General features: G+C 42.5%; 1 protein-coding gene across 3 annotated transcripts in view; it reads left to right on the forward strand.

The window, feature by feature from the left end:
• Positions 1-12878, forward strand: part of Pdpr (pyruvate dehydrogenase phosphatase regulatory subunit) — a 45830-nt gene that overhangs the window by 27084 nt on the left and 5868 nt on the right. For all 3 annotated transcript variants that reach the window (XM_027406026.2, XM_027406027.2, XM_035442679.1), the window contains 7 exons: positions 1882-2037; positions 2758-2891; positions 4510-4658; positions 5462-5574; positions 7696-7790; positions 9258-9347; positions 11430-11612. In XM_027406026.2, coding sequence (XP_027261827.1) covers positions 1882-2037; positions 2758-2891; positions 4510-4658; positions 5462-5574; positions 7696-7790; positions 9258-9347; positions 11430-11612 — 920 coding nt within the window. The remainder of the gene's footprint in view (positions 1-1881; positions 2038-2757; positions 2892-4509; positions 4659-5461; positions 5575-7695; positions 7791-9257; positions 9348-11429; positions 11613-12878) is intronic.

Consider the following 12878-nt stretch of genomic DNA (forward strand, 5'->3'; position numbering starts at 1 on the left):
TTACAGATGTGTGCACCATTCCCTGGCTTTTGTTTTTTCCTTTTTGAGGTGCTGAGGTTTAAGGGCCTTGCATGTTAGTAGGCAAGGTCTCTGTCACATCTACAACACTCATTATTTTCTTTTTTTCTTTCCTCTTTCTCTCTCTCTCTCTCTCTCTCTCTCTCTCTCTCTCTCTCTCTTTCTTTCTTTCTTTCTGAAAATTTACTAATATGTATTTATGTGCCTGGTGTGTGTGGGGGGTAGATGTGGGGGAGCAGGTGTGGGGGTCAGAGGACAACTTTGTAGAGTTGGTTTTTCCTTCCACCGTTACATCAGTTCTAGGGATTGGACTCAGTCCCTCTGGAAGACTAGTTAGTGCTCTTATGCTGAGCAATCTCTCCAGCTCCAAAAATAATTTTTTCAAAATTTCATTTTATTATTTTATATATTTATTTATTTTTGGTATTTCAAGACACAGTTTCTCTGTGTGGCTTTGGAGCCTATACTGAAACTCTGTAGACCAGGCTGGCCTCGAACTCACAGAGATCCACTTTCCTCTGCCTCCCCAGTGCTGGGATTAAAGGTAAGCGCCACCACTGCCCGGCTCAAAAGTAAAATGGTAAAGGAAAAAAGCCAGGTGGTGGCACATGCCTTTAATCCCAGCACAGGACACCGAGGCAGGTGGATCTCTGTGAGTTGGAAGCCAGCCAGGTCTACACATCAAGTTCCAGTACAGCCAAGGCTAAACAGAGAAACCCTTTCCTGAGAAACAAAATGAAACAAAAAACAAAAACAAACAAAAAATCACCTGTGTTCCCTTTGGATATAGCCTTCACCTGTGCTTTGAAGTTTAGCAAGGTTTAGACCCATGACCTTTCTCCCATTGTTTCTTCCTACTGATTTGGAACTACAAATGTAAACAGATATAAATTGCTTGCTAGTATTTTAGAGCATGTTTATAGGCTGGTGTTTATACATTGTTCTTTGTTCTGAACTAGTCATGTTCCACTGGGTGGTATTGACAGTTGAGCTATATTTCCCTGCAAATTATGCTCTTGATTTTTAAAAATTATTTAAATATTTTATGGGTATTCTGCCTTTGTGTATGCCTGTGCACCACTTTGATTCCTGGTGCTTGTGGAGGCGAGAAGATGGTATCAGAGCCCCTAGACCTGGAGTAAAGGACAATTGTAAACCATCATGTGGGTAAACCCAGGTCCTCTAGAAGGGCAACCAGTGCTCAACATTGCTGAGAAGTAATTTCAACCCCCACCCCACCTTTTATGGTATGGGGACTGAACCACAGAGCCTCATGCATGCTAGGCAAGTATATATCTGCCTCAGTCCTTTGCTTAGTTTTTGAGTTTTTACTGTGAGACAGGGTCTTGGTAAGTTACTGCCCTAGTTAACTTTTCTATTGCTGTGAAGAGACACCATGGCCAAGGTAACTTATAAAAGAAAGCATTTAACTGGGAGCTTGTGTACAGTTTCAGAGGATGAGTCCATGATCATTATGGTGGGGAGCATGGCAGCAGGCAGGATTGTTACTAGAGCAGTAACTGAGAGCTTATTTTATCTGCAAGTTGGAGGCAGAGAAGGGACACAGGGCCTGGTATGGGCTTTGAAACTTCAAAAAGCACCCCCAGTGACATACCTCCTAATCTTTCCCAAAACAGTTCCTTCCACCAGTTTGGGAACCTAACATACAAATATATGAACCTATGGGAGTCACTCTAATTCAGACCACCACAAATTGCCCAGGGTTGGCTTGACTTAACTGGAATCCATTTGGTAGCCCAGGTCATCCTTGAATTTGAAGTCTTACTTTAATCACTCAGGTCTCAGGGATTGTAGGCTTGTCCTGCCAGGCCCAGTTGACACACTATGCTTATTCTGTTCTAGCTCTGATGTATGATCTGAAGGTTCCCCGTTGGGACTTCCAGACGGGGAGACAGTTACGCACATCTCCTCTGTATGACCGGCTGGATGCTCAAGGAGCCAGATGGATGGAGAAACATGGATTTGAGAGGCCAAAGTACTTTGTTCCCCCCAATAAGGGTAAGAAGAATCTGTCTTCCCCCCACCCCTCCAGACAGGGTTTTTCTGTATTGCTTTAGAGCCTATCCTGGCACTTGCTTTGTAGACTAGGCTTGGCCTCGAACTCACAGAGATCTGACTGCCTCTCTCCCAAGTGCTGGGACTAAAGGCATGCACCACCATTGCCCGGCCTGTCTTGTCTCTTCTTTTTGAGACAGAATCTCACATTTTAGCCTAGAATGTTGTATTTAAGGTTGGCTTTGAGTCAGTCCTATTATTTCAGCATCATAAATGCTGGGGTTATAGGCAAAACCACACTGGGCTCTCTCTCTCTCTCTCTCTCTCTCTCTCTCTCTCTCTCTCTCTGTGTGTGTGTGTGTGTGTGTGTGTGTGTGTGTGTGTGTGTTTGTTGGGAACTCTTAAAATTGATAATTAGTAATGCATATAACTAGAATGTATTCCTGGAAGAATTAAAAAATAAAATCTTGTAGGCCATAGCAAAATATACAGGGGGCTCTTTAGTGTCAAAAGTTTCTTCCAGCTGGGCGGTGGTGGTACACACCCTTAGTCCCAGCACTCGGAATGCAGAGGCAGGTGGATCTCTGTGAGTTTGAGACCAGCCTGGTCTACAAGAGCTAGTTCCAGGACAGTTTCCAAAGCCACAGAGAAACCCTGTCTCGAAAAACCAAAACCAAAAAACAAAACCCTCTTGCTTCCTACCTTGTTTTTTCTGTTTCATAGACCTTCTTGCGTTGGAACAGAGCAAGACTTTCTACAAGCCAGATTGGTTTGATATTGTGGAGTCTGAAGTCAAGTGCTGTAAGGAAGCTGTGTGTGTCATTGACATGTCTTCTTTCACAAAGTTTGAAATAACTGTAAGTATTTGGGAACCAGAACAGCAGGGTGAGAAGCATTTTCTACTTAATGAATACTTGCTTTTCTTTTCTTCTTTCTTTTACGTATTTTTCATGATGTTTTTATTTTATGTGTATGGTTATTTTGTATGAATGTATGCCAGTTCACTGTGTGCGTAGTGCCTGAGAAAGCCAGAGGAAGGCACTGGAGTCCCCTGGGATTGGAGTTACAGATAGCTGTGAGCAGTTAAGTAGGTGCTGGGAATTGACCCAGGTCCTTTGGAAGAACAGCCAGTACTCTTAAAGGCCAAGCCATCTCTTCAGCCTCTAAATGCCTTTTATTTCGGGGGTGTGGGGGGGTGGGGACAGGGTTTCTCTGTGTAGTCCTGGTAGTCCTGGAACTTGCTACGTAGACCAGGCTGGCCTCCCACTCCCAGATCTGCCTGCCTCCTTAGTGCTGGGATTAAAGGTGAGCGCCACCAGGCCAGCAAAGATTTTTTATGTATATGAGTGTTTCATCTGCATGCGTATCTGCGTACGAGAAGAGGCCATTGAGAAGAGGCCATTGAATCCCATCTGACTCTACATTTAAATGGTTGTGAGCTGCCCTCTGGGTGATGGGATTTGAACTCAAGACCTGGGAGAGCAGATAGTTCTCTTAACTACTGTACCATCATCTCTCCAGCCTCCAAATGCCTATATTTCATCTGCTACTTGAAAACTGGTTCTGGGGCCGGAGAATTTCACTGAGTTAATTGTTTAGATTAGGTTGGCCTGGGCATCTGTGGTGGACAGTCTTGATATGTTAACTGACATAGGAAGACTCAGTTTAAAAGTGGGTGGTACTAGCTGATCACATTAGCAGCACGCCTTTCATCCCAGTGCTTGGGAGGCAAAGGCAGGCAGATCTCTGAGTTTTAGGCCAGCCAGGGCTACACAGACAGACGCTTTCTAAAAAACACCAAGAAGGGGCTGGAGAGATGGCTCAGTGGTTAAGAGCACTGACTGTTCTTCCAGAGGTCCTGAGTTCAATTCCCGGCTACCACGTGGTGGCTCACAACCACCTTGAAAGAGCTCTGGTGCCCTCTGCTGGCATGCAGGCCGAAGACTGTATACATAATAAATAAAATCTTAAAAAAAACAACAACAAAAAAAAGCCAGGGGTTGGTGGCGCACACCTTTAATCCCAGCACTTGGGAGGCAGAGGCAGGCAGATCTCTGTGAGTTCGAGGCCAGTCTGGTCTACAGAGTGAGTGCCAGGATAGGCTCCAAAGCTATACAGAGAAGCCCTGTCTCAGGAAACAAAAATAAAAAACAAAAAAACAAAAAAAAAAAAAAAAGGAAAGAAAAAAGAAAAGAAAAATGGTTCTGGAAGAACTAGACCATTTTAGTGATTCATCTGTATTCATATTTTTCTGAAGTTTTAGCTCCTATAGTTTTTAATTCCCCTAGAATGGCCCATTTATCTTAAGTACAGATGGTTAACTTTCCTCATGACTTCTTATAAGAAAGTAATCTGCAAATGCTGTCATGTGGGTGTGTTATGTCATTGAATTTTCTCAGCAAGGTGTAGTGCTGGATGGTTATGCTGTTAGGTGATCCTGTGTCTACTGTCCCTGTCTTATCCCTTTCCTTACAGTCCACTGGGGATCAGGCGTTAGAAAGTCTGCAGTACCTTTTCTCCAATGACCTGGATGTGCCTGTAGGCCACATTGTACATACTGGCATGCTCAATGAATGTGGAGGGTATGAAAACGACTGCAGCATTGCACGCCTGAACAAACGCAGGTGAGCTGAGCTTCCATCCCTTTCTTCGCCTTCCATTAAACTGATACTTTAAAGGGCTCTGGAAGCAGAGCACTTAATAGTTTTCTGGGAGCCTGTAGTCCTAGGAACTCAGAAACTGATTCATAAAGTCCTGTCTTAATCATTAGGCAGCTGTAAATAAATCAGTAAAAACAAACAAAAAGAAGAAACCCAAGCTGGTTGTGGTGGCTCATGCCTATAATGTCAGGGGTCTGAAACAGGTTTGAGGCCAGCTTGGGCTACATGAGGAGCTGTAGGCTAGCTTGGGCTATAAAGTGAGACTAACTCTGTCTAAAAGAAACAAAACAAAAACAGAAGTTTTATTATGTAAAACTGGGTGTAGAAGTTAGTTACCCTAATGGGAGAGAATTCTTTTTTTTTTTTTTTTCTTTTTCTTTTTTCTTTTTGGTTTTGTTATGTTTTTCAAGACACAGAGGGTTTTCTCTGTGTAGCTCTGGCTGTCCTGGAACTCACTTTGTAGACCAGGCTGGCCTTGAACTCACTGAGATCTGCCTGCTTCTGCCTCCCAAGTGCTAGGATTAAAGGTGTGCCCCACCACCACTGACTCAGGAGAGACTTGTTCATGAATGTTAGTTATGTCTCTGTAATTTTGTCATTACTGGTATAGAGTCTCTAATAGTAAAGTAGCCCTCCTTGAAAGGTAAGAGATTGTTTCCGAGAGTTCTCAGTGGGGCTTTGAAACTACCTGAGAACTTGATTAGTTCTTGATTCTTCTTCTGCCTTTGGTTTTAATTATTTTTTGGGGGGTGGGATCTCATTTTCAGTTTCTTCATGATCTCTCCAACTGACCAGCAAGTCCACTGTTGGGCCTGGCTTAACAAGTACATGCCAAAAGACAGCAGCCTGCTGCTAGAGGATGTCACCTGGAAATACACAGGTAATCAGTCTTCTAAGGCCAGCCAAGCAAAGAAGCAGGTCTAGATTGTCTTCTGTATTGCATATAACTTACTTACATATGACTTTTACAATGAGAGTCAGAATTAGTGTTAAAGAGACACTCTAGGGCTGAAGTGATGGTTCAGCAGTTAAGACCAAGGATTCTGTTCCCAACGCCCACAGGGCAGCTCACAACTGCCTGTAACCCCAGTTTCAGGGGATCTGATGCCCTCTTTTGGCATTCCATGTGTACATGCATACATGTGGTATATATACATTCATGAAGACAAAACACCCATAGACATAAAATAAAAATAACAATCTTTGGGGCTGGGTCGAGATTTCTCAGTTAGGAGCACTGGCTGTTCTTCCAGAGCACTCTGGTTCACTTACTAGCATCCACATGGCAGCTCACATCCAGCATCTTTTGGCCTCCATGGGTACTGCATACATGTGATGCACAGATACATGTAAAAGTGCATAAAATATACATGCCTTTAATCCCCCACTTGGGAGGCAGATGGATCTCTGTGAGTTCTAGGCCAGCCTGGTCTACATAGCAAGATCCAGGACAGCCAGAGCTGTTACCTCCTTCCCCATATGTCTTCAAAGGAAGACTTTTTTTTTTTTTTTTTTTTTTTTTTTTTTTTTTTTTTTTTTTTTTTGGTGTTCCATCCTTGGGAACCACATGGTAGAAGGAGAAAACTGACTTGCATTCATCTTATTGAACTTATTCATCTCACCCAGGCCTTTATTCTCATTAGTAGCAATTATGATTAACTTCTTGCTTCTAGCTTGGCACACTACAGAATGTTCTCGAACACTGATTGTGTACTAGCCTGTACTAGAGCAGTTATGTGTAGTTCTGTCATATGTATCAGAGTCTAGTCTGGGTAGACAGTTTTCCAGGTACTGATTTCAGATTGGAGCTACTTCTATCATGTAGGAAGAGAAGAACTATACAGTAGTGGCATATGGCCAGCCTTGGAGGTGTCCTCTTAGCTAGGCCTTGGTCTCATGACCCTAATCTCACTGCAGAGAAGATCATAAAATATGTCCTTTCTGTCAGCTTGGGAGAAGAACCACACTAGCCAAGCTCTTCACACCTGCCAAGCAGCAGCTTCATTTAGCAGGTCTGTCAGCAGAAGTGTGTGTGCCAGAGCCCAGGTACTTACCATTGAACCTCAGGTCCCTAAGTAAAGGGACACTTTCATGAGTCTTACCAGTTCTAGGCCAGGTCCTAGGTGTGTAACACAAAAAATAAATGACCCAGAGACAGATACCAGGTTCAAGCTGAAGATCAGGGAAGCAAAGCAGCCAAGTCACCAGAGAGCTCTTACCTGGGACATTCCTATTCTCAGTGTGGCTGGAGAATGAATGCCTCCTACTGAATGCCTGATACTGAGACCTTGCTCCTGTCTTATATACCTCCCTAATGCTGGGATTAAAGGCTTATGGTCCCAGATGCTGAGGTCATCTTTGTGTGAGCTGTTTCTCTTTAGGACTGGATCAGTCTTGTGTAGATTTGGGTGGCCTTGGACTCACAGAGATCTGTCTACCTCTTAATTCTGAGTCCTAGGATTAAAGGTGTGTACCACCACTGCCTTTTCTCTATAGCTTAAAGCTGACTTTGCTTTTCTGAATCCTCAGGCAAGTCATAAATAATAATATATCACTGCTGTGGTGGTTAGTGTTAATGCCTATTGGGCAAAATCTAGAATTGCCTGAGAGATAAATGTACATGCCTGTGGGGAATTACCATATCAATAGAGGTAGAAAGAACTGCCCACTGTGGCAGCACCATTCCCTGATGTGGATCCAGGACTGTATAAATGGAAAAAGTGAATTAAGCAATTAGCAGCATCCATTTGTCACTGTTACCTAATTATGGATGTCATGTGGCCAACTGCTTCAAGTTTCTAATGCTTTGACTGCCTTCACATGATGGACTGACTTTGAATTGTGAACTAAATAACTATTCTTTAAGTTGCTTTTGCCAGTGTATTTTTATCACAGTAGTAGGTAAAGAAACAAAGACAGTGGGCAAGCTCGGAAGAGACCTTTGCATTGGCTCAGCTGTTCCCCTGGAGAGGCTGGACATTTCTTGTTCTTTTCCATATAGCCCTCAATCTGATTGGTCCTCGGGCTGTGGATGTGCTGTCTGAGTTGTCCTATGCCCCTATGACTCCAGACCACTTTCCAACTCTGTTTTGCAAGGTAGGTGCTAGTAATCTAAACTTACTGTTTGTGATGGGAGTCCCATGTAGCGCATGCTGATCTCAAACTTGCTATGTAGCTAAGGGCAACCTTCTACTTCTGATCTTGCCCAAGTGCTGGGATTGCAAGTGTGTATGTACTTGGTTTATGCTTGGTTATATGCTGCTGAGAATCAAACCCCTGGCTCCATGTATGCCAGGCAAGCACTGTACCAGCTGAAACACATCCCTAGCAGAAATTCTGTTTTTAAGTGTTAGAGATTATTTCTTGTATAGTGATGGCAGGTTCATATTCTTAATATGGTGTTAATACTTACATAATGTTTTGACTTTTATTAAGCAATCAAAATGACTAAGCAAGGTTTATTTTTTACTTTTTAAGCTTGCTGTGTTTAATAAGGATCAGGCTATTCTCTGAAATAGATCTGGCTAATGTCAGATCTGTACATTTATTGGTTTCTATAGCAGTTGGATTAAACTTTTAAGTAAAAGAGATGAACAATGAACATCAAAAGATAAAGGTAAATGCACATTGAAGTCAGATTCTTTCTCCTTATATTTGCTGCTTTTGTTTTTATAAACACACCAACTTTTGTATATATGCCATCTTCAGGGAAGAAATGGGATAACTGAACCCTAAACAACATATACTCAGTTGTCTGACACACACTATAGCTGAATAACTGAATGCTTTCCAGGAAACAGTCACACAGCTGCTTGGCACCTTATAATGTGCATCTGCTCAGCCATTAGTGGTGGAGGCTCTTGGAAGTTCAAACCTGAGTTGAGATGTTCATAGCAAATTGTTTAATAATTTCCTCCGTTCTTCCAGTCAGAGAAAATGTCATGTTAGTGAGAAGATTCCTCCACAGGCTTCTCTGTACTTTAAGGAACAATCCAACCCATATTCCTTTGCCTGGCAAATGTCATGACTTGTCAAAATTCCTATGAAAGAGACTTGTTTCAGTGCTGTTTCAGACTTAACCACTTCCCTCCATAGAGCAACAATTCTATCAGTGTAGCTTTTAAGTCAACTGAGCAGCTATAACATAAGAATCTGAATCTCTGGTCCCAGAATAGATGAACTGTGTTCTGTGGTCATTGTCCTTTTTGTGGCAGATGCCCAAAATTTGCTGGCAAAGTCCACCAGAGAAGACATTTGTTTGGTGTTTATTGTTCCTGATGCTACTTGGCTAACCCAAGTGTTTTAACAAGATTTAGTAAAGAAAAATGTTTTGTACTTAGCAAAGAATATGCCACCACTTCTCACCATCAGCTTATCTGAAACTGGAAGTGGTAACATTCTGAAGAAGAGATGTGGAGGCTATGTTCCAGTTTCAGGATGAAATGTGGGTTCCTTGGTCTGTATCTCTTTTAGGATTCAACAGAGGGTGGACACTGACAGGCACTGAGTCTTATGACAATCATGAGGAGGGACTGGTGCTGACTGCTTTTTTTTTCTTTGCAGGAGATGAGCGTGGGCTATGCAAATGGGATCCGAGTGATGAGTATGACCCACACAGGAGAGCCAGGATTCATGCTGTACATCCCCATCGAGGTGAGAGGGCTCAGTTTTCCCATCCTTGGCTGGGATGTAGCTCAGTTGGTAAACTGTTTTTCTAGCATGTAAGTCATTGATTTTATCCCTAGAACTATATCAACTGGGCATGGTAACACATAATCCCAGCTCTTTAAGATGGGAAGCAGGAGTGTCAGTCTAGTCTGGGATACATGAGACTCTAGGGATCTCAAATACCCACACACAGTGTGTTAGACAGATAGCTGTTAAAGGCTAGGCTCACAACCAAAAAGTCAAACATCAGCATATTTTTTTCTCAATTTAAAACTTAGGAAATCAGTTATAGGTAAAAACTGATTATCTCCATCTAACTAGCTCCTATCAGTTAACAAGAACTTACTGGAGTAGTAGTATTCTTACTGATATCTAATCAGTAATTTTGATGCATATACAGAGAAGGTTACTTGTTTGAGACAGGGTTTCTCTGTGTAGCCCTGGATGTCCTGGAACTTGATCTGCAGACCAGGCTGGCCTCGAACTCAGAGATCAGCCTGCCTCTGCTTCCCCAGTGCTGGGATTAAAGGTGTGTGTCACCTGCCTATGACTTTTCAGTTGGTCTTGGGGGGTCTCAGTATTATAGTCCAGGCTGACCTAGAACTCATGATCCTGGGTGCTAGGATTATAAATGTGTAACAACAAGTCTGGTTATGCTAGTAGAGTTTAACTTCCCTTATGAATGAAGCAGAATGAAATTGAAAGTCAGTCTGCAAAGCTGACAGTCTTTCCATCCATCCTTTATCTTGCTTCTTAACTGTCCTGTCTTTTCTGGAGCACCCATTCTGCTAGTCTTGGAACATGGCTAAATAGGTTGCTGCTTTGCTGTCTAAAACTTTTTATATGTATGTGTGCCTGAATTTTATGTGTGGAGCACGTGTGTGTTCAAGGGCCTGAGGAGGCCAGAAGAGGGTGTGAGAATCCCTGGAACTGGAGTCACAAATGGTGGTGAGCTAATGAAGAGTTTTGGAAGAGTTATGTAGTTAGTATGTTTGTATGTGGGACATACCTGTGTCATGGTACCTGTGTCAAAGTTGACAAATTTTGAGAATTGGCTCTGTCCCATCACTTTGGGATCCAGGGATCAAACTCTTAAGTCCTAACATGGGGGCACAAAAACCTCAACCAGTGAGCTTGATCTTTGGTATCAATTTAGTTGTTCATTTCTCCCTCACCATACACACTTAAAAAAGAAGAAGGTGAAGCTAGCTGGGCAGTGGTCTTTAATCCCAGCACTGGGTGTGGGGGCGGACAGAGGCAGGTGGATCTCTGGGTTCGAGGCCAGCCTTGTCTATAGAGTAAATTCCAGAATAGCCAAGCCTATACAGAGAAACTCTGTCTTGAAAAAAACAAAACATACAAAAAACCAAGGTGGGGCTTATTTTGTTTCACAATTTGAGTATGGTCCACTGTAAAGGGTAAGTAATGGTGGCAAAATTGAGTGTTTTGCCTGTATGTATATGCAGTACCCATGGAGGCCAGAAAAGGGCATCAGATCTCTTGGGATTGGAGTTAAAGATGGTTGTAAGCTGCCATGTGAGTGCTGGGAATTGAACACAGGTCTCTGTAGGAACAGCAAGTACTGGTAATCCGGACCCATCTCTCCAGCTCCTGTAGAGACTTTTTATATATGATACTTTTTTCTATGTTGTCATTTGATACATGGTATGAGGTTGGTTTTGCATGTGTATTGAACCAAGAGTCATGTGCATGCTAGGCAAGTATTCTACCACTGAGCTTTGTAACTGCTAGGAAAGCTGTCTACCAACTGAGCTGCATGTCTTCAGCAACGACAAGGTTTTATTTTTAAAATGGTAAAATCTTCCCAGCACTCAGGAGGCAGAGGCAGGCAGATCTCTGTGAGTTCGAGGCCAGCTTGGTCTCCAGAGCGAGTGCCAGGATAGGCTCCAAAACTGCTACACAGAGAAACCCTGTCTTGAAAAACAAACAAACAAACAAACAAAGATAAAAATTTGTTTGCTGCAGCCTACCCAAGAATCAATGGGATGCATCACTCCAATTAATTAGGAAACACACTGGTTGCTAACTTTTCTTCTCTTCATATAGTATGCTCTGCATGTCTACAATGAAGTGATGAGTGTTGGACAGAAGTATGGAATCCGCAATGCTGGGTATTATGCTCTTCGAAGTCTCCGGATTGAGAAGTTTTTTGCCTTCTGGGGGCAAGACTTAAACACCCTCACCACCCCCCTGGAATGTGGAGGAGAGTCTCGAGTGAAGTTAGAGAAGGTATTATTTATCCAGATATCCCCTTGTGTCTCTCAGTTGAGCAGTGTGATTTGTCTCGAGTGGGAAGAGCGGGAAAGGTAAATCACAAGGAATAGTGTCCTCAGAACAGAAAACTTAGCTGTGGGATACACATCTTTCCATGAAATCTCAATACCCTGACAACTCCTTTACACATTGTACTGCCCAGAAAATGGAGGACACTGAGTAAGTTTTTTTAGTCGATTGTGGTCATTCATTAATGTACCACAAGTATTTATCTAAATTAGTTATAGCCAGTTACCTTTTACATGTATGCATGTATGTCTGTGTGAGCTGTATGCACTTGAGTGCAGTTGCCAAGAGGGCACTGGGAACTGAGCTTGGGTCCTCTACAAAAACTCATGTACTCTTCTGAGCCATCTTTCCAGCCCCAGGAATTTTTTTTTTTTAAACTGTAGTTCAAGAGACTATTCTATGAACTCTTTCCCACTTCTGAACCTCATCCAGTGTCCTGTCCTCTTGGCTTCTCAGAAGCAGCAGTTTGTTTCTGTTCTAGAGTGTAAGCATGGCACAGGTATGCCATTGTATGATTTCCTCTGCCGGTGCACCTTTAACCTAGATGGTGTTACATTAGCACCTTGCTTTATTTACAAGTCTATTTAAGCAGTTCCCTGTCCGTATACCTGTAGTTTGTTTTCTTTTCTGAGACAGGGTCTCACTGTGTAGTCCTGGCTGGTGGAACTCAGATCCACCAGCCTCTCTACCTCTCAAGTGCTGAGATTAAAGGTGTGTGCCATATGTCCTCTACATATAACTAGATGTAAAAAAAAAAAAATTACATGCCAATTTTTGTGCTGTGAAAGTGCTAATGACTCATTAAAATGACATGTATTTTAATTAGACATAATCACTGTTAAGTTTGTTCAGCTGTATATATAACTATATGCATTAGTACATACATATGCATGGACTTTTATTTGGAAATACACCAAGGTTACCTCTAACTCTGTGGAATTAGTTCTTTGCTCCCACCTTTACATGAGTTCTGGGGCTTTAACTCAGGATTCTAGGCTTGTATGATAAGAGCCTTTCCCTGCTGAGCTATCTTGACATCTATCTGGCAAGTATTCTTGATTAATTTTTCAATTTCCTTTTGTAATATTTTTTGTTTCATGCAGGCTTGTGATTGAAATCTGCTACAAAAGTTCTTTGGTGTCTCTGTTGTGGATGCAGATTTTCACAAAGGTTCCATCATTTTTATGTGTGTGCTGCAATCCATTGCACTTA

This window comes from Cricetulus griseus, chromosome 3 (genome assembly GCF_003668045.3).
Source record: "Cricetulus griseus strain 17A/GY chromosome 3, alternate assembly CriGri-PICRH-1.0, whole genome shotgun sequence".
NCBI lineage: Eukaryota > Metazoa > Chordata > Mammalia > Rodentia > Cricetidae > Cricetulus > Cricetulus griseus.